At 49.5% G+C, this 21,019-nt stretch overlaps 2 protein-coding genes across 4 annotated transcripts in view; both read right to left on the bottom strand.

Moving 5' to 3' along the window:
- Positions 1 to 10,669: 10,669 nt before the first annotated feature.
- Positions 10,670 to 18,056, bottom strand: SEC11A (SEC11 homolog A, signal peptidase complex subunit). Its single transcript, XM_054836347.1, has 6 exons — positions 17,906 to 18,056; positions 17,629 to 17,738; positions 15,547 to 15,696; positions 11,736 to 11,855; positions 11,315 to 11,372; positions 10,670 to 11,149 (listed from the first exon to the last, which is right to left on the bottom strand). The coding sequence occupies exons 1-6, from the start codon at positions 17,954 to 17,956 to the stop codon at positions 11,099 to 11,101; spliced, it is 540 nt and encodes a 179-aa protein (XP_054692322.1). The 5' UTR covers positions 17,957 to 18,056; the 3' UTR covers positions 10,670 to 11,098.
- Positions 18,057 to 18,119: 63 nt separating this feature from the next.
- The window catches only part of ZNF592 (zinc finger protein 592), a 41,968-nt gene continuing 39,068 nt past the window's right edge, over positions 18,120 to 21,019 (bottom strand). For 2 of the 3 annotated variants that reach the window (XM_054836346.1, XM_054836345.1), the window contains exon 10: positions 18,120 to 20,339. In XM_054836346.1, the coding sequence (XP_054692321.1) occupies positions 19,818 to 20,339 (522 nt within the window). In that variant the 3' untranslated portion in view covers positions 18,120 to 19,817. The remainder of the gene's footprint in view (positions 20,340 to 21,019) is intronic. The other variant, XR_008578571.1, reaches the window with a different exon arrangement.

The raw sequence follows: 21,019 nt of genomic DNA, 5'->3' as shown, positions 1-21,019 counted from the left end.
ATGGAGCTGTTGGAGTGAGTCCAGAGGAAGCCATGGAAATGATCAGAGGGCTGGAGCACCTCTGCTATGGAGCCAAGCTGAGAGAGTTGGGGTTGTTCAGCCTGGAGAAGAGAAGGCTCCGGGGAGACCTTAGAGCACCTTCCAGTAACTAAAGGGGCTCCAGGAAAGCTGGAGAGGGACTGGTGACAAGGGCAGGGAGTGACAGGACAAGGGGAATGGCCTGAAGCTGAAGAAGGGGAGATGGAGATGGGATGTGAGGCAGAAATCCTTCCCTGTGAGGGTGCTGAGGCCCTGGCACAGGTTGCCCAGAGAAGCTGTGGCTGCCCCTGGCTCCCTGGCAGTGTTCAAGGCCAGGTTGGATGGGGCTTTGGGCAACCTGGGCTGGTGGAGGGTGTCCCTGCCCATGGCAGGGGGGGTGGAACTAGATGGGCTTTGAGGTCCCTTCCAACCCAAACCAGTCTGGAATTCTATTGTCTGATTTGGAACTGGACACCCAACCAGAACCAACACAGAGCTTTTCTTTTTTTCAGCTGGAGGCAGCACACGTTATCTTGGTCAGGAGGAACACCAAGGCTGATCTGCACTGCCCCATCTGCACCACTACCTTCTGGGGAAGGCAGGAGTACTTGCAGGGCTATTGCTGCTGCAGCTGATGCTCCAGCTGCATGCACGTGCACACCCACGCACGCACACACACACACACACTTCTTATCTATTTCCTCTTGCAGCCCATGTCTCTCCTCCAATGCCCTACACTGTCACTACGTACTGATTATACGCGGCTTGAAACAGACCGACATAATCTCAAGCTTTTTTTTTTCAAAATAGTTTTAAATTAATTCATGGTGGCAAACGTGCTGGAAATGTCGGGTGTGTGGAGAAGGCTTGGGATGTAGTCAGTACAGGAGAAGGAGGAAGAGGAGGATGTGAGGTGCAGAGAGGGCGCTGGATGTGAAGGAAGAGCCTGGTACTGCCCAGCACTGGCACAGAGGAGTCTGGTTTATCCTCACGCTGGAGAAGGAGCGTTATTTGAGAAGCTGAGCAGTGTTCCTGCATGGGTGCCTTGGAGCTGCTGCTCCACTGCACATGAAAGTGATTTGTCTGCTCCTTTTGTCCCAGAAATTCCAGGGCTTCACTCAGGGAGCTGCCGTGTGCTGGTGAGGCGGGGGGGAAACCTCTTCCTGTGATGGGGTCCAAACTCTGCCTGGTGGCCTGGCAGGACTGGATCTGTCCTGGCGCTTGCGATAGCCGCTGTGTCCCTGCACACCCGCAGCCAGAAGAGCGAGACGAGGAGTTGGTTACCTGTAGGATTATGGAGGATGAAGCCAGGGATAAAGTGATACCAATTACAGAGAGGGCAGAGAAAAGAGCCCCGGACAATTACAGCATCCTCCGAAGCGTGACAGGGATGGGGGGGGTCTTAAGTCCTGCTCCTTCAGGGCAACACAGTGTTCCTGGGAGATTAACTGAGAGGGACAGGCAGCCCCGGGGACAGAGCACAAGCAGCGGGAACCAGCACGGCATTTCAAACAGGGCGAAGGCTTTTTGTGCTGATCTGATTTTAACTACATAACACAACCGAACTGACACACATCTTTCTTCTTCTGCAGCTGGCGGCTGCGGGCTGCACGCCTTACCTCGGTTAGGGTGGGAGAGGAGGAACAGGCGTTTCTGATCCCAGTGGTACTGATGAGGGACTGCAAGGCAGGCTTGGGAAAGGCTGGGGAAAGGAAAGTAGGGAGTTCCTGCCCTGTTGCAGCGTCATAACAAATGCTCGGAAACTGGGGGGACACCAGGTTAATTGCTGAGTACTGAGGCTTGGCCGGATGGGGCATGTGTGGGAGATCTGAGCCCATAACCGTGATTTCAAGCCTGGGAAGAGCAATGGAATAGCTGCTCAGGGACTTGGTGGAGGCTGGAAGTGGGAGCATAATTAGGACAGCCAGTGGGGTTTTATAGATAACAACTTGTGCAAGAGACCTGAGCTCACCGCTCGCTGAGCAGCGGCATCGGTGCTAAAGGAAACTGCACAGCTGTAATCCAGGCAGGGCTTTGAGAACACCGATTTCATCCTCTGCAGCAGTCTCCTCCAAAACTAGCCCCAGACACCAACAGACAGATCCCGAGCAGGAGGCTCAGCGCAGCTCACGCCCTCTCCAGTGGCGTAATTACAGCCAAGCCAGTTTTCCGATGGGTCCATCCAGAGGGTGTTTTACTGCACCTGGGAACAGGGACTGCAGCTCGGTCGTATGTGGCCAGAGCGGGCTGATCACACTGTGGCCAAATTCCTCCATTCCTGGGAAGGCAAGAGAGCTGCCCCCTCCCCTGTCCCCCTGAAACCGAACAAATGCAGCCTGAGAGGTGGCTGCAACAAAAGTGGCCTTGCTTACAACTGGAGACCAGGTTTTCTCTGGATCTTCTTGCAAAGAGGTGATGTTGTTCCTAATTTGGGAAAAATAACTGGCACCATAACCTGAACTCCAACCCTCGGTCACCAGCCTGGCAGGGTTTGTGATAGATTGTCTCTGCCTTCCTCCAACTTAGGTGTGCAGAGCTGCGTGCCCCCCCAGCGCCTGCACACCCATCCGCCAAGCAGCAGGGGAGCCAGAACTGGGTGGCAGGGGAGGCTGGAGCCTGTTGATGTGACAGCTTTGGTCTGGAGCCTGCTGGTGTAATAGCTTTGGTCTGGAGCCTGCTGAGACTCCCCCCACCATTCAGGGCAGGAATTGTCACTGCAGTGCTCCTCCACTGCTTGCTCTCTCCAGCTCAGCAGAGGTTCACCAGCCACCAAAGGAATCGTCCCAGCTTATATATCAAAAAAGGCAGTACAAATTCTATTTTAGAAATTGATGTTGCTGGCAAAGGTCACCGCACCGGCTTCCGCAGGTGGTGCAGGAGATCGGCCTGTCAGCCACCAGCTTCCTGCAAGGTCCTTGCAATGGAGCCAGGGAAGGACAGAGGTGACTCAGCAAACGCCAGACTTCTGATAGATGGTTACGTCCGTGAGGCAGAACACGCGCCTGCACAGAGCCAACCGTCCCCTCTCCCAGTGGGGTGAACCCTCTGGGGCTGAGCGAGAGCTGCCTGCAGCCACCTCTCCGCAGCCCTGCACAGATCCACACCCGCCAGGAACCGTCCCTTCTCACCCAAAGCAGCCTCAAAGCTCCAGGAACACTCAGCTTGCACCACTGGTTTCCCCCGATGCCTCCAGTTGGAGGAAACAGTGACTGTCTGTTTTGCTCTCTGTTTTCCCTTAGTAATTCTTGCACGCGATTTATTTTCTTGATGGCTGCTGACCACTGAACTGACATTTTCATAGCACAATCTGTTACTACCCCGATGTTCCAGATGGTAACACTTAACTCAGAACCCGTTGTTTTATAAATAGAGTTAAAATTGTTTTTTCCCCCTGTGCACCATTTTATATTTATGTACATTTGAATTTCATCTTTTTTATTGCCCGGTCTCTTTCCACAGTTGGCCTTCAAGCACACAGCCCTTTGTATCAGCAGTGAACTTCAGTATCTGCCGGCTTTTGCTGATCATTTTTGAATATGCTGAACGCAGTCCCCACACAGCTCCCTGGTGTTTTCTGCTACAGAGATTGTTGCCTCCTACCTTTTGTTCCTTACCTTTTAGCAAATGATTTCCTCCCCGTCAGGACCTCACCTCCTATTCCAGGGCTGCTTCTCTTCTTTAGGAGCCATTGCTGAGGGGCTCAGCCCCAGGGCTCAGTTACTGGGACCAGTTCTCTTTAATATCTTTATCAATGACCTGGATGATGGCATCAAGTGCACCCTCAGTAAATTTGCAGATGACACCAAGCTGGGTGGGAGTGTTGATCTGCTGGAGGGTAGGAAGGCTCTGCAGAGGGATCTGGACAGGCTGGATCGATGGGCCAAGGCCAACTGTATGAGGTTCAACAAGGCTCAGGTCCTGCACTTGGGTCACAACAACCCCAGGCACCGCTACAGGCTTAGGGAAGAGTGGCTGGAAAGCTGCCTGGTGGAAAAGGACCTGGGGGTGTTGGTTGACAGCCAGCTGAATATGAGCCAGCAGTGTGCCCAGGTGGCCAAGAAGGCCAACGGCATCCTGGCTTGTATCAGAAATGGTGTGGCCAGCAGGACCAGGGCAGTGATCGTGCCCCTGTACTCGGCTCTGGTGAGGCCGCACCTCGAGTGCTGGGTTCAGTTTTGGGCCCCTCACTCCAGGAAGGACATTGAGGTGCTGGAGCGTGTCCAGAGAAGGGCAACGAAGTGGTGAAGGGTCTGGAGCACAAGTCTGATGAGGAGCGGCTGAGGGAACTGGGGTTGTTTTGTCTGGAGAAGAGGAGGCTGAGGGGAGACCTGATTGCTCTCTACAACTACCTGAAAGGAGGGTGTAGCCAGGTGGGGGTTGGTCTCTCCTCCCAAGTAACAAGTGATAGGACAAGAGGAAATGGCCTCAAGTTGTGCCAGGGGAGGTTTAGATTGGAGATTAGGAAATATTTCTTCATGGAAAGAGTTATCAATCACTGGAACAGGCTGCCCAGGGAAGTGGTGGAGTCCGCATCCTTGGAGGTATTTAAAAGACATGTAGATGTGGTGCTTGGGGACATGGTTTAGTGGTGGGCTTGGCAGTGCTAGGTTAACAGTTGGACTTCATGATCTTATAGGTCTTTTCCAATTGAAATGATTCTATGATTCTATGGACCTTGCCAAACACCTTTGAGAAATCCAGGTGGATGATCCCAGTGAGATCACCTTGCCCATACACCTCCTAACTCCTCCAACAAGCTCCAAGTCTACTCTTTAAAGCAGTCCTGCTCCTTTCCAGTCCACAGGTCTGGTTTATAGCCTATAGATCCCAGCTTCTCCACCTCGGGCACTGTTCTGTCCCTTGGTGCCATGGTGGGCTTGACAGAATGGGAGCTTACCACGGCAAATAGCTCAACACTTTCAGGTTTGTGTCCCTTCAGAGCCCATGGGCTGCTCCACCCAGGCCTGGGGGTTCATTGCTATCCTCTTGGTCACTGAACCTTCTGCAGATTCTTCCACTGCTGGTGTCCAGGAGCTGACGGCAGCACAGGACACCTGGGGTGCCCTGTTCCCTATCAAAGGGCAACTCTTGTCCATGTGGGGCTAGTAGTAGTAACAGAGCTGTGGAACATCCTCCAAATGTACCTAAAGATGAAGCAAGATTTCACCAGGCAAAGAAGGGAGACCTTTCCATAACTATGCAAAATAAATGTATCTAAAAATGGCGCAGCTAAGAGGGCCTTGCTAATGCTGAGCTAATAATGAACAAACATAACACACCAACCTGGAAATGCCTGGTTCGTAGTGTTTAAAGCAAGGTCCATTTTGTTTCTTCTCTGTTGAATTATGCTTTGATACCTTGGCATTGACTAATGCATCTCCCAGAGAGGTGGCCAGTCTGGCCTGGGGAAGACTCGGAGCCGGAGAGCTCCAGAAACACAGTGCAGGCACTCCCCGGCCCTGCAGATATCCGCCCGGGCAGGCAAATGGATGCTCAAAACCGATGGCTCTAATAAAAAACAAATACAAAGAGCAAAGGCCTCAAATCCCCCTATTTGTCTCTTTCACAGAGCTCCTGGTGCCAATAAAACTCTCAGCAGCGGCTAAGTTGTTTCAGCCTCTTCTTCACCGCTTCGCCAAAGCCAGGTCAAATTTAAAGTCCTGCCATATGCCTGAGGGTCTCTTTTGATGCATTTGTCTCGTTTACAAAGATTAAATCCCTCTGTTACATTCATTCGTCCACAGGCAACAACTGTTGTTTATAAAAGATAAAATTTGAAATCTCGCACATCTTGTTTTCAACTTTTTCAATTTTCATTTAAGCCGTAAATGAGTCGTGGTTTTCCCTGAGGTTTCCCACTCACTCCACGCCCGCTGGACATAGTACAAATAACAGCTCTGCAAGAAGACTTAAGAGAACAAAATCTTGTTTTCTTACAGGCAAATCCAGGCCTAGCTCAGAAGTGTCCTGACCAGAATTATGTGGCAGAAACCTGACATCCCAGTTTGAGTGAATTGAGGTTCAGAGAAATTAAATTGAAGTTCATTTTCTCCACATTATTTTTACTTCTGTCTCTCTGGAAACTGAAACCCTTGCAAGGTTAGTTTTTACAGGGAAAGGAGAGATTGGAACAGAAAGGTGATAGCAAGATGCTTGGCAGAGAGAGCTCCGGGAAGTGTTTTTAAATTATTGAACAGAAGGAGCAAAAAAAGTCAAGAGCTGAGGAGCTGGGCAGAGGGAGCAAGAGACAGAGAGCGTGTCTGCTCTGTCCTGGATCACAGAGGGTGCATTTCTAGTCCATCCCTATTTAGACTGTTCTTCTCTGTGGAGATATTCGATTTCCCCTGAGGTTTAGGGAACTCTGCTAGATGAAGCATTCAAAGGAGCTGCTGGAATTGAACACGCGTATGCATTGCCCCATGAGCAGGAACACACGACGTGCTCAGCCAGCGGGACCACGGGGAAGCAGGACTGCGTGTGAAGGAGCTGGTGGGTCTTTTATAGAAATTGAGGGGTAAGCAGGGACGAGCACCCAGCAGCAGAAAAGCTGCTACCATGCAGAGGGCTCCTCATGGCTGGGCAGACTACCACCCAATTATGGTTAACTAGATCCAACAAGGCAGATTTGGCAGGAAAGCCACTGTGCCCCTTCTGAATCCAACGTGCATCAGGCTGGCGGAGCTACCTCTGCAGAGACTTTTGGCTTCCTGATGGATGAGCAAGACGACAGAGGGATGGAAGTATTGCAAGGGAGGGGAGAAGGTAAAAGGGGCAGGAAGCTATTAAATTGTCTCAAAATGCAATGCAGATGCTATTTCTACTTCTTTTCTCCCAGCAGCCAGTGGTGAGATGGCCAGACCAGTCATCTACTACGCATCAACTCCTCCAGGAGCTGCTGACACTGATGGGAACTGCGAAGACCAGACCGTGCCTTTCTGGCATCACCCAGGCGCACCTTGCCGTCTGCGGGCTGGAACCAGGACACTCCTCATCTGATTCAGCCACTGAGTCACCCACACCGTGTGGGTCTTCAGCCCGGGATACGTAAACATCTGCTTTGCATTTCCCCTGCTCCAGCACAGGAGCCATCCCCAAGTGACATGCTGTGCCTAAGCCACCTCTCCTTCCCTTGGCCAACAAGCTTAGCCCATTCTGGGAGCTGCGCGCTGGGCTTGCATTCATGCGTTTCTCCAGCAGGAAGTGGTCTTTGCCTTGCAGGTTCTCCTCAGAAAAAATAAGGTTGACCTGTTCTGATTCGAAGGGCAGGAAAACCACCATGAGATTACCAGGTCTCGTTAAAGAAAGCACGCAACCCATCATCTTACAAATCCAAGCCCTAGGACCCCTGCTAAGCAATACGCAGCGACAGATCTGGATGAAACAGTGTAATGCTTATTACTGTTTAACTGACAACCGTGCGTTCAAGCATCATAAGCATACAAAGACAGCCTTTGTCTCAGGGAGCATCAACTTTCAGCACATTACTCCTCACAGCTCACCTCCCATCCATTGTGCTTTCGCTTATGCGTTTAGCTTCGATATGAAAAGTCACCCAGCAAAATTCTAGCAACGATCAGAAATAGCCCAGCATTGCTTCAGTCAGTGGAACAGCTCTACCCATGAAGGAATCTGTGCCCTGAACTGCGGATGTGATTGAACAGTAATTAAGCAATGAAATTGCCTACCAGAAAACCTGCTCTGTTTGGCTGTAACCACAACAGAGACAGAAGCATTCTTAGCCCTGGCAGAGCTTTTTCTTTTTTTTTTTTTTCTTTATAAACCAGACCTTTCGACACCCACATACTTTACAAACAAATCCCATTCCTGTTGTGACACAAAGATCTACATCTTTCCTAAGCCTTAAGTCTCAAAGGCTTTGTCGGAGCTGGCCTGACAGCTTCACCTTTAACAAAAAGAAGAAAACTGAAATAAGAAACAAAGACACATCAAGTTCTAACAGCAAGACCCGTGGCTCTGTGGGAGCACAGCAGTGCTCGCCAAACATTTCGGCATTAGCACCCAGCTGAACCAGAGATCCTGCACGCTCTGTAGCTTTTCTGCTCAGCAAAGCAGAATGAGTCTGGCGGGGACAGAGCCAGCAACAACTCTTTGTCATCCTGCCCCCACGTTCTCAGTTTCCAGCTTGTGCAGGCTCGTCCCCGGCGCCCTCTCTTCCCACTGTGGCAGGAAAGGCGTTACAGGGATGCCGGAGGTGATGGAGGCAGCGCGGGAGCTGGTGGGTGTTCGAGCTGTGAGTGGATTAACTGCTTATTTATCCTTGCTCTAATTAGAGCCAACACCTCATTTCACGACTGCAGATAACACAGAACCACGTTCTCAGCTACACTGAGCTGAAAATAGGCAGAACACGGGCCACAGAGATGAATTCCCAAGTCTCACACCGCAGCCCCTGATTTAGGGCAATCATTTCTGTTCTTAAAGCGTCCACAAACCCTGAAGAGAGAAACCCACTGAAGCTGGGCTGCAGTGGGCTTCATCCCACCCTTCACCCCAACCGCTCTCCATTTTTTAAGTGCTTCTGGCTCAATTACTTCACATAGCATCATGCGAGAGCAAGGCTGGGACAGGCACGCCTTCCTACGCGCGCCAAGGCATGGGTGTGCACCCATGTTGGCAACAAGTGCGTGTCCTCTGCCACACAGACTGCTACTGCCAGCAACGCCAGCAGGGTAATCCTGCCACAAGCAGGACAGGTCCGCTATTATTTCCCAACATCTCAAAAGGAACACTTCCTTTCTTTCATAACTGGGAATTTCAGCAGATGGTCTTTAAGAGCTAATCCTTGCATCCCCTACAATCATAAATCTTTTGTATTTTAGCCTTTTTTGTTAAAATTAACTCAGCAACAGTAACACAACTGCTTCTGTGTGCTCAGATTTTTGCAAAAGGTGCGAAAGCGAGAGGACTCAGAGAACAGCAACAGCAGCATTTTCAGTGAGTTTTCACTGGGAGGTGTTGATTAGCAGATTTCAGAAGAGCTCAACTCAGTCCTTAACGTGAGCCCAAGTTGAAAAAAAATTTATGCACAAAACCAGTTTAAGTTAAAGGCAAAGCAGGGACCAGACTTGGCCTCAGTGCTGCCTGCAAAGGCAAAAATGCTGCTCCAAGCCCTCAGGAAGGTGGTCCATGCTGACGGCAGCTCTCAAAGAGAGATTTTGCGTTCCCTTGCTGCGCCCAGGTTTGGCTTTTGACAAAACATCCCATCCATGACTCAAGCATTTTGGAGAAACTCTGTATCCAAATTCTTTTATGGACTTTATGACCATTTTTTAATTACTAAGTGATGATTACTCCTAGAGCCACAGGCTCAAGGCTCAGTGCTAGGGGCTGGACCTATTCGTAGACTTGTTGCAGTGTCCCAAACATAAGATTTTTTGCTTCATCCTACCCAGGGAACAAATGACTTGTTAAACTCACTCGTGTTGGGATACCACTGATCAGCCCAGCCGCTGAGCGTTAAGCAAATTTGTCCCAGGGACAGAACTAACGGCACAAGTCACCTCCATAGATGGGACAGGCCTGACAAGCCTAATGATGTACATATGCAAGAAACTAAACACAGACCATAAACGCTTCATTGGGTTGTTGCCCTGCCTGTTTTTACCCTACACAAGCTGCGCGCTCGGCAGCAGTACTCATCTTGAATGATCCCTGCTGCTGTGCAACCTTGGAGCAGTCACAAAGAAGAGGGAATGCAGGATGCGGTGGAATGAACGCACAGAACTGTCTGTAGATTTTGCAAGATTGAGAGGAGCTGTTAAGCCAGGGAAAGCGCAGATGGGGAGCAGACAGGGTCCCGCCGCCGGGGGAAGCTGTCCCAGCAAGACAACGGGTGAGTAAACTGCACAAGGGGTCAGGCAGCCCTGGCCGGAGGTAGCAACAGCACCACGCTCCCACTGCCTGCTCTTGTGAAGATCTGCCCTAGCGAAGGGGAAGTAAAATGCTTTCATGGGTCGGTACTGACATCACAGAGGTGACTTACGATCATCACTCGCTCAGTGCAGGTGGCACAACTTTATATAGAAGCTGGCTCTGCCTTGTACCTCTTCCTTGAGCTGCCCTCTGACACCACGTCTACACAAGCAGGATCACTGTACCCAAAAAAGCTGTTGCACGTGGTGACAAGCGGTTTCTTCTTTCAGACCTCAGGGCCACGGAGGCTTGGCCTTTCTGTAGCTTTCAGGTGAGCTGTAAGATGTGGCCAGCTGCAGGGATCATTAGAGACCTAAAACCCGTTTCCAAAACTAAGAAAATTTTACTATTCCATCCTACTAAATCGTCCCTGCCAAAGAGCTATGGGTATTTCCCATCTCAATTCTTCTGTTACCTAGTGCTGCAATCACAGCTTATGCACAAAGTAATCCTTTGCCCAAAAAGCCTCACAGTCTTTAAGCGGATTATTTCAGTGTGATTTATAGAAACATAGATATATGGAATGGATCTACAGCTCAGGACTGCTTACTCTCCAAAAAGAAAGGAGAGGAGCAGCTGCTACTGTTCAGTAAAGAGAGGATAAGTTGGTTTGCCAGGCTCTAGGAGTCAATCTGCAACGGCAAAGTCCAGGCACCGCCCCCCCCCCAGGGAAACAAGGCTGCACTCGGGGCAAGAATGAAGAACGTGGCAGGGCTCATACTGGGCGAGATGCAAAATCTTTATTCCAGTTCTGAATTGGAAAAAACATCACCTCCACAGCTCGCCGTTTGACAGTTCGGTCAGTACAGGGAGAGGTCGCGCTTGCCCAGCGGAGGCACGGACTTAGAGGACACAGTCCTGTAGGCACTTTGAGAGGAAGCTCAGCTTCAAAGTACAAACACTGAACAGTTTGGCTTAAATTTTTAATATAAAAAACTCACTAAAAATGCTAGAATGTGACAAACCATTGGAAATACTGTGACAAACATTCGCCCTTATGCAGTAAAAACCAAAACAAACCCAAACTGGCAAGAAGCTTTGAAATGCATGTTTTCTTCTTCCTCCTGGCATGTCGGACCATCATCTACTGAAAACGTTCATCTAAAAAAATCCATGGCACCTTCACCTCATACTTCAGTGCAAGAGGCTACTCTCGATGGACCAGCACAAATAAACCCAGTAAAAAGAGGACTGCATACTGTAAGAGAAAGAAGAGAAGACACAAGCGTGCACATTCACATCTAAAGATGCGGTAGCAGCAGCAAACATACAGGGTAAATGGTTCTGCCTGTGCATATAAAGCTCTCATGAAGTAATTTTAGTTGGGGTGGGAGCAGGAGGCAGAAAATGAAAGAGCTCTTACCTTAAATTTTGGATAATCATTCATTAAGATAGTCACTATTCCAATATAGGGCACAAATCTACAAGAATAAAGGTTCTATTAAAACAAACCATATTCAAGGGTGTGTACTCATGTATAATAAGACTGTGCCTTGCGGAATAATTTCAATGAAAATTCTGATCATGGCTGAACACGCGCTGCTTTCGCATCACTGTTGATCTAGCATCGAAATCTCAGGATGCAGCTGACAGCTTGATACCTTCACTTAAGCCCTGCTAAGAACTGAACTACCTTTGTTTTTTAACTCCCCACAGCACCTTTTGAAATGCTTTCAGGCAGGTCACAAAAACCCAGCGGGGAGAGTTCAAGAGGACAGGGGGATTAGCAGATGGCATTGGGGGAGGGCAGTGTAAAAAGCCGCGTCCTTTTCAACTTCACTTACCCTCTTGCTCGTCCTACTACATCCTTTTTCTCCAACCAGTGCTGCCCTCGTTTGTACAGCCCTCTGTCATCAACGGCATTATTGTCTCCCTTTGTCAAAAATTTGATGTCACCGTTTTGCCTAGCAGAGACAAGACAGCCAGGTAAGTCAGAGAAAAAGAACTTATTAAAAGCTGCTCTAGAACAAGCGCGTAGAGACTAACACAAAGAGATTAGAAGCGATCGTGTCCTATGAGTTCAAGCGGGATGAAAAAAGGGAAACTCTGTCAAATGCAGTGGAAAGCAGATGGTTTGGAAAAAAAACTGCCAAGGGAAGAATGAACTCTGGCCCCAGCCAAGCTTTCCGGCAGAGTTTAACCAGCAGGATGAGCCATTTCTAGCAAAGACACAGCTATCGTCGCTTTGCTTTTGACCTCTCTCATGTCGATGCTTCTCGTGCTTCATATACAAATGTTGCGTTCTGGGCTCCATACTAGCACCCAAAATGAGATTTTGGGGTTAAAGCATACAGTTCTACTCAGTAGTGGTCAGAAGCAAGCTGAAACTTAGAAATTATTAGGAAAGGGGGACAGAACAAAACAAACAATACCATTATGATACTGCATGAACTCACGATGTGCCTACATCTTGAATGTTCTGTGCAGTTCTGAACCCCCTAGATCCTTTTTTTTGAAATGGAGAGAAGAACTGGCAAAGGTTCAGAAACGGATAACAAGGCCTGGAACCACTTCCATACAAGAAACAACAGACCAGGACTCTTCAGCCTGGAAAAGACAGAACTGATGGGAGATATGACGGTAGTCCAATGCAAATGACACAGACAGCAACAATCAAACAGCTTTTCACCACCTCTTCCAACACAAGACCTAGAGAGCATCACGTGAAACTCAGAGGTAACAGGTTAAAACAAGCCAGAGAAGGTGTTATGCTTAACTAACACAGTGCAAACTAAATCACATCTCTCTGGAAGGCTATTTTGGATGCCAAAATACTGTATCGGTTCAAAAAGTGACCAGGTAGTCCACGTAAAAAAGAACTGTCATTTTGTGCCCGAAATTGTAACTTGCAGAAAGCAGGGAAACTATTGCTACACGCTCTCTCTAGTATTTAATTCATCCTGAGGTGAATTAGCTGGTCAGAAACAGGATCCTGGAGCAGATGAACCTTTGCTTTGACCTGGAAACAGCTGCTGTTATGCTCTAGCTTTACACACCACGTTACACGCCCTTCCCCAGTCATTTCCACTCAGCCTGCTGGACAGCCAGCAGTGCTTGCTTAGAAGCAGCAGTTCGTGCCGCTCCTCGGGGACCGGCCGGCCGCTCTCCCTCTGGCATCTGAAGGCAGGTGCTGGGCAGGAGCGTTCTCATTGTTTGGTTCTGTCAGCTTGGTCACAGAAACGACAGATCAGATACAACTCGGGAAAGCATGCAGAAGATCTTCAGAGCTCACGCTGTTTTCGTCATACCTGAATACCAATGGGTGTTACTTGACAGGAGAAGTTTGGAAGGAAAAAAAAGGGGGGAAAAAAAAGAACAGATCTTTCTTCAAAGCACATTTGGCTCACAGTGTGGGAGCAGCAAACACTCTAGGAGCTTACAGATAGTCTGGAAAAAGATGAAGATACCCAAAGGTGCAGATAATGTCGTTTCAGCTCTGAAGACTGATGGCGTAGGAGCGCACGATTTTATTGAGCGGATTCAATGCTCTATCATGAACTGGTGCAAGAAGCCCACAGCACAGTGGCTCTGCTGTCTGAAAGGTGAATGAAATCCAGTCCGGCTGTCCTGCACCAAAACCACTAAGTGAATTTTTACTGCAGACTCTGTGTTTAGTGATAAAGAATGAACTCAATTTTGCTCTGAACAAGAAGAAAAGGCTCGCAAGTAAAAAACCATTTTCTCACTGAAACAATACTGATGTGAACTGGAGCCAGAGTGGCCACCAAATCACGGAGAACAGGGGTTCTGTTTTCCTTCATTTTGATACTCCTGTCAGCTTTCGCAGAGACTTTTCACAGTTTTCATGACTACAGGAAGAAACGGGAAACTCCAGCCATTCAGAGGACGCTCTTGAATTCCAAACTGGCACGAGAAAAATGTTCTTTAAATAGTAAAAGCAGCAACTGATACCTCAGAGTCCTGCCTTCAGCGCCCAGCCTCAGGTCACATAAAGATTTTAAATTTGCCTAACAAAGATCAGGTTTGTGCTTGGTTGTTTTATTTAAATGAAACCTAAAATACTGGAGAATGGCTTTACTTCACAGAATCTAGGATTGGCGCTAAGGTCCTGTTCTGTTAAAAAAAAAAAAAAAAAAAGTGCTGAATACCTCAATACCTAGTGCTGAGATAGAGCCAGGCAAAAAAACCAAACAACGGTGGGTAATATCTGGAGATGAATTGCCGCAAAGAATACACATTTCTGCTTCTCCTTCCCGTACGCTGGCTGAGAGCAGAGCGAGGAGACCCTGACCTTTCTTACCTCCTCAATAATCAGCCCAAGCAGCAGCACCAGAGCCCAGCTGAGCCTTTGGCATGCAACGGAGGAGGAAGAACGTAGCGTTTCACTTAGAAGAGCTCCCAAGACATAATAAAAAGTGCGCGTGCAATGTTAGATATCAAATTTACCAAGTATACTGACCTTATTTTTAAATTAGTGCTACTAAAGTAAAGTAGTTTGAAAACTGACATTGTTAAAAAGTTTTTGGCACAGAATAAATCTGGACAGCAAAGAATCTGCTCTGTCTACTGGGAGAGGTGCCATTCTCTCATTGCCAGGACTTCAGCTGGACTATCTATGTGCGCGGAGCTGGTCGACCTTGACGTTGGGCCAGACAAATGGTCTGGATGCCCCAACAGCTATGGCTGCTACGCATGCTTGGGGGAAGGGACCCTCTCTATCCCATCGACCTCACTTGACTCGAGCAATCCTCAGATGCCACCTTTACATACAATTTGAGTGATTCACTTAACCTAGGAACAAGATCTCCGAGCACTGGTATAGCCCCGGTTCATTCATATTGCAGCAGAAACAGATGCTGGGACCCCACCCAACCGTTGCCCTCTCAGAGCTTGCGTGAAGAACCAGAGATGCAGTTCGCGATTTAGTTTTCAGTCAAGTGCCTTGCGGGGCTGGTTTGTACCCCCCCAGACTGACCCAGAGCAGTCACAGTAAAATAGGAAGGCTCACGGCTGCAGAGGAAGCCTTGCTTGGAAAACCAAGCCCTGTTCAGCAATCAGACCAGAGCGACTGCGCTTCATTCCTTCAGACATGCAACCTGCGAAGTGTTTAGAGAATGAACAGTACACAGGGAGCACAGCGCACAGAGACTCCAAGTATAACAATGCAAAACTTCCTACAGAGAAGAAAAGAAACACCCTGCCTTTACATGAGAGCAGGAACCAGGACCGTAAAGACAAGCTTTAAAATAATGCACCCTACACACAAAATACCCTTCTTCACAAGTTCTACCTCTACAAATGAGTCACTTCACACACACAAATGCAGCCGTACCTACGGGAGACAACACAGCAACGTTACGTAGCAGCTTGGGATGGAACGATGGCACGGGAGACATTAAGTGACATGGGGAGTCCAGGATACTGGCACGGGCTCCCCAGCTTGTGTGTTCTGCTGGATGACTTTACAAGCAAACCAAGGAAGGCAGATTTTGTCTGTCTGAAACTTCTACGTTACTTCCTACAGCACCTGGATATCTGTTACTGACATCCCACCCGTTTGTTCACCCAAGGAGATGAGGAAAAACACAATTTAGCTAAACATCTGTAGTACAACCCCCCAGATTCTTGACATACTTCTCATGAATTTTCAGGACGCGATGGACTATAGGAATTTCCCTTCCTTCTATCCTAAAGACCACGATTTCTCCCACTCTGATTGGATCTTCAATTCGGTTCGTGAGGAACAGGAGATCTCCTCTGTGAAATGCAGGCTCCATGCTTCCACTGAAAAAAGAGAAGAAGAGGAACAATTCAACAATATTTAAACGCTCAGAATCAGGTTTCAGAGTTTATAGTCCTTTAAGAAAAATCTCACAAGAACCTCACTGAAGGGCTCCTAAGAAAACCACGCTGGAGACCAGGCAGGTCTCTATTGCAATCAGATTTTACAATACTATTACAATAACCTCTACTACAATCAGATTTTCAATCACCACACTACCCGCAGTTTAGGTTTGCTGGGAAAAGCGCGCTGCCAGCAGCCGGTGTTAGAAGCACACCAAATGGGAAAAGCCTTCTGCTTTCTTAATAACGACAAGGCTGATGACAAGCAGCATCTTCTCAGCTTCTGAGCTCTTCATCGGTAGGGCTACGCTGGCAACACTGCAGCGGTGGGAAGCTTTTTCTATTTCATTTATTTTTACTTTTTGCAGGTAGACAGATCATCCCTGCGAACAAAGCACTGAAAACATACGGGCTCTTGTATTCCCATCTGGAACAGACAGACGGGTGTGCTAAAAATTTGTTATTGTGATTCATCGCTTTGCTTAACGATCTCATTTCAAGCGCTGCTATTCAAGTTATTTTTTTCCTGTCTTGTAAATGGCAATTGTTACAAAATACTTAGCCTTCTTAATTCCAAATAAATAATGCAGTACAAAACAAAATGATGAACTTTAAGTACCGCATACGTTCGGGTTTTATCTCGAGACAGCGCAGAAGATGCTCTTCAGAATAGAAGATCACATCACTGAAGAAGGGACGTGACCTAATGGCCCCTGTCTTACTCACTGGGAGGAACAGCGTGAAACATCTCCCCTGTACTTCACAGACCCATCAGGAGGCAGCTTGGTTAAATAGCATGCGGTAATTAACACTGATGTAGAAACAAACAGAAAGGCCAATGCGGCCACAGAACAGGCCCCGTGCGATACCCACACCAGCACCCGACAGGGGCCCAGGAACTTCGGCTGCAGGAGGGTGGGAGTTAACGCTTGGTGGTACCCGCTGCACGGCGCTTTTGCAGGGCAACGTGCAACACCTGAAACATATCCAGCTACAGAGCGATAACCCTCATATAAAAGAGCTAAGGATCCCCTTTTCCTGGCCTTGTTACAGCTCGCTAGAAGGCCAGGAAAAAACCAAGCAGCTGCGAAAGAAGAGTTAGTGGATACTTTTAAGGATGCAACGTAACACATAATAAAGCTCAGCGGGCATTTCAGCAAGCTAGCTCCCATTTAAAAGACCCAACAACTCCTTTTCACTACATGAGTTTATTGCCTGGTATCTCAAAGATTTCAAGTTCCTTTTCGCTGACCAAGGCTCGCCACATACTCCAGCTATTCACGTAGCAGCAATAAGACCTGCGGACAGGCACGGAGGAGGCACCTGCGCACCGCGATGTTCTGCTACCACAACTTCTGCTACAGGAAGCACAAGTTAGCCTCAATGAGACGACGAGCTCTGCCACAAACATCGCTTTTATGTAGGGACGATCCCTCCCAAGCCACGGGCTCTGTCACTCCCTGCCTCGAGGCCTTCCTTTTTCAAGTCTCTCTCACCTACGCTGCCGAGCGTTTCTCCAGGAGGTTTGGTACGACCCAGGAACGCCTGGCTTGCGCTCTAGCTGCATTTCTTCGAAGCCCTCCCTCCTCTTTCCCCTTCCTCAGGGGCACCTCTCTAACCTACAACCCAGCGAGATGAAGAGCGAGATGCTATTTTTACGTAAGGCTGCCAGCCTCATTACCCACTTCCTGTTCCCCCGCCCGTTCCTCTGCCTTGGAGAGCCCCTCGCCCGCCGGGGACGGGACAGGAGCCTCCAGCTGCCCCATCCCTCCGGAAAACCTCCTCGGGGCCCGCGGTTCTCCAGCCTCGCGGTTCTCCCTCACGGCTGAACGAGCCCACATTTAACCCCCCCCACCCCCCCGCGGGATTTACCTCAGCACCACCACGATGGGGCTTTCGCTGCCCGTCACCACCATCAGCCCCTTCCAGATCATGAGGGCGGACGAGACGATCATGCCGAAGTTCAGCACCTGGTAGTACAGCTGGGGGAAGGGGGGGTGATGCCGGTCAGGCTCCGCGGCCCGGGGTCAGTCAGGCTCCGCGGCCGACCAGGGCAGACCCGGCCAGACCCGGCCCGACCCGACCCGGCCCGCCCCCCCTCCCCGAGGCCCGCCCGGCCCCCCGCCCTCCCCCGCCCCCGGTTCGGCACCTGCCGCTTGTTCATGCGCCGCACATCGTCCAGAAAATCCAGCGACAGCATCGCCGGCACCGACGGCGGCGGCGGCACCACCGCCCGCCCGGCCCCGCTTCCGCTTCCGGCCCCGCTTCCGGCTGCGTCACGTCCGCTTCCGGCCCCGCCCTCTCAGGGAGGTGGCTGAGGGGCGGCCATGGCGGCCTGAGGTAAGAACGACGCCCAGGCAGGCACCCTTGGATGCTTTTATTTGCAATACTTTGAAGTAAACATCATAGCAAGGCACAAACGCCGCTGCGGGTTAAATAGATACGTGATGGCTCGGGAGTGCCCCCTGCTATCCTTAACTCTACGTAGGCTACCTGGTAAAACATCCCCTAGGCTAACGTACACCGTATCAAAAAATACAAAGAGTCCAAACTGTTCGTATCAAAACACGTCGAGACGAGAAGGTGAGCGATCCGAATGCAATAAGATAAATAGTTCTTAAATTATTTAAACATCGTCATAGTAAACAATAATGAGCAGGGTTCTGGCTCAACATAATAAAAAATAATGGTATGGAAGATATTTATATTACACGAAGCGCGTGTGTGATGGGGGAACGAGTGAGGAAAGAGAGTCAATATGACTACATGGAAAGAAACGTCTCCCAAGTGACAGGTAACGCAGAGCCGCGGCAGGAGAGCGACCGATGGAGCGCTAGCCCGCGCAGCACCGCGGTTCCTGGAAGAGTGACCGGCGGAGCGCCAGCCCGCGCAGCACCGCAGTTCCTGGAAGAGCGACTGACACAGTGCCAGCCCTCGCAGCACCGCAGAATGGCGGTTCCTGGAAGAACTACTGATGGAGCACCAACCCTCGCAGCACCGTGGGCCGGCGGTTCCTGGAAGAGCTACTGACGGAGCACCAGCCTTCGCAGCACCATGGGATGGCAGTTCCTGCTCCCCTCCTCTGCCGCAGCAGCTCAAAATGAGCCGGTCAGGGAGCCCTGGCACCGAGCCGATGCCGTCAGGAGTGCCGGGATGGTTTTGCTCCAGCCGATGCCATGGAGAGCGGCGAGGGATGTTTTCCCCTTCTGGGATGGTGCCAACCTGCCGCCCGGCTCTGCCTGAGCTCCCCACCGGGATGAGCCACCGAGCACCAGGCCCAGCTGCACCCACTGGGACGGCTTCCGGCAGCGCAACTCCACTGACGTGCAGCCAGCGAGTCCCCAAGGGGCACCGCCGTCTCCTGAACGCGACAGTGGCTTTGAGCTGTGCTCACCCAAGAGAACAGGGGCTACAAAATTCTCTTTGAGGATGATTCACGTCCAAGACATTTCATTAAATTGCCTTTTGGAAAATAAGGTTGTTATTTGGGCAATTAAAAGAAAAATTAGCACAACTTACAGCTTGAACGCGTCCCGTGTTAACACAGAAGATCCCGGATTGGCCAGCACGGTCCTGACAAGCGTGTTTTGCTGAGACAGCGTTATGAGTTAAAATGAGTAAAACAAAAGCAGGATGGGAAGAGAAAAAAAAAAAGCCATAAATAGAAGGAGAAAGAAAGCGAGAGAGGGAAGGCAAGGCTGGGGCTCCGGGCAGAGGCTGAGGCAGTGCACACTCCAAGAAGAGAGCTCATCTTAAGGAAACTGCAGCTGCAGAAAGTGCTCCTTGATCCTCAGGAGTTGGACAAGCTCCAGCGAGGATTCCTGCCCTGCTTTCCCTTTTCACCTCTCTGGTCTGGCAGAGAGTTAGTGCTTAGGATGCAATGGCAGGGTTTGTTTTTTTATCTTTTTTAAATTTCCCTTACAAATAGAAGTTAACGGAAAGCAATGTCCATCCCAAGAAATCAACAGAATATTTCAAAGATTCGCCCCGTCCCCACCCTTATTTTGAGTAAAAACCCCCCAGCAAACCCCCCCGACCAACCAAAAGGGTTTTTTTTGTTTTTAAGTCTTAAGAGACTTTGAATGATTGTTCTGCGAGGTGCTATTAGGACCCTCCACGCCACACGTCTGACTGTGTTCACAAAGAGCTGAGTCACTTTTGCACTCTTTGCATTTCAGGTTTTCTTCTTCCACCGTAGTGTTCATCTCACCGTTATACCCCTCATGTCCGTTCTCGCTCATCTCCCTTTGTAACTTCTGCCTCTCATCTTCCTCCTCCTCCTCCTCTTCCCCCTCTTCTTCCTCCTCCTCCTCCTCATCTTTTACTTTATGAACAATGAAGAGGTGTCTGTTCAGAGAGATGTGAGAGGTGTAGCACAAGCCGCAGAACAAGCACTGGTAGGTGGAGCTGTCTGTCTTGTGCCGAGGTATGTGTTCCTGAAACTCAGTACTGACGTCTGTTGCAAATCCGCATTTAGCGCATTTCCAATGCGCTCTCAGTTTTTTGGCTGGCGGCGCGTCTGAATCCGCAGCGGTCTCTGCCTGACCCAGCTCATCCATTGCCATCCTCTTTGGAGATTTTGCCTTAAAAAAATAAGATTTAAAAGTTACTTTATTGTTCGAACCCACGTAAGAAGCAGCGCTAAATTCCACGTGTATCTGAAGACGTCAGAGGGTGAATACACATTGGTATTTTGATACAAACTAAATGAAGCCACGCCTTGGGACTCCTGTGCACCACCTTTCCTACCAGTACCCAAACACCTCACCCCAACATGCAGGATCTCAACTGCTGTCCTGCCACGTGAGATGGGAGACCTGGGAGGGGTTGGCTGGGCAGAAACAGGATGGGGAAAGAGGATGTGAACCTGGTGTGGGATGGAGGAGCCCACAGAGCAGGGACATGGAGATGTTCGTTAGCCCAGACACGCCTTCTCAGATTTAACTCTGAATGTTTTCCCCTCCACTCGGCCTTTTTCTTCATGGCACCTCTCGTTAACTCATCCCCTGTCTCATAATCCTGCAGCGTGCCTCTCCTCCCAAGAGGATGATGGTTCACTTGCATATGTCCCTTCGTGTGGTTTTGTTATCTCCTCATCCAGCAGCACTGAGCAGTCTTTGTTTAGGATACAGCTTATAGGGTTACAGACAAATGAAAAATTGCAGTGATACGGAAAATGTACGTGTATTTTTAAAGTAAATGGAGCGAAGAAGCCCAATCATCCAACCCTCCACTCAAAACCAACCCGAAATAAAAGTAGTAG

The sequence above is a fragment of the Grus americana genome, chromosome 10, assembly GCF_028858705.1.
Source record: "Grus americana isolate bGruAme1 chromosome 10, bGruAme1.mat, whole genome shotgun sequence".
NCBI lineage: Eukaryota > Metazoa > Chordata > Aves > Gruiformes > Gruidae > Grus > Grus americana.
Note: the sequence above shows the minus strand (reverse complement) of the source record. Positions and strands in the feature narration are given on the sequence as shown.

What these genes read in the sequence shown, in the direction of transcription:
- SEC11A (XM_054836347.1), bottom strand. Translation starts at nt 17,956, where the DNA reads ATGCTGTCGCTGGATTTTCTGGACGATGTGCGGCGCATGAACAAGCGG. An exon ending in CCCATCGTGGTGGTGCTGAG is followed by an intron (nt 15,697 to 17,628) that starts GTAAATCCCGCG and finishes CTCTTTTTTCAG; the next exon opens with TGGAAGCATGGAGCCTGCAT. An exon ending in GTCCTGAAAATTCATGAGAA is followed by an intron (nt 11,856 to 15,546) that starts GTATGTCAAGAA and finishes TGTCTCTGCTAG; the next exon opens with GCAAAACGGTGACATCAAAT.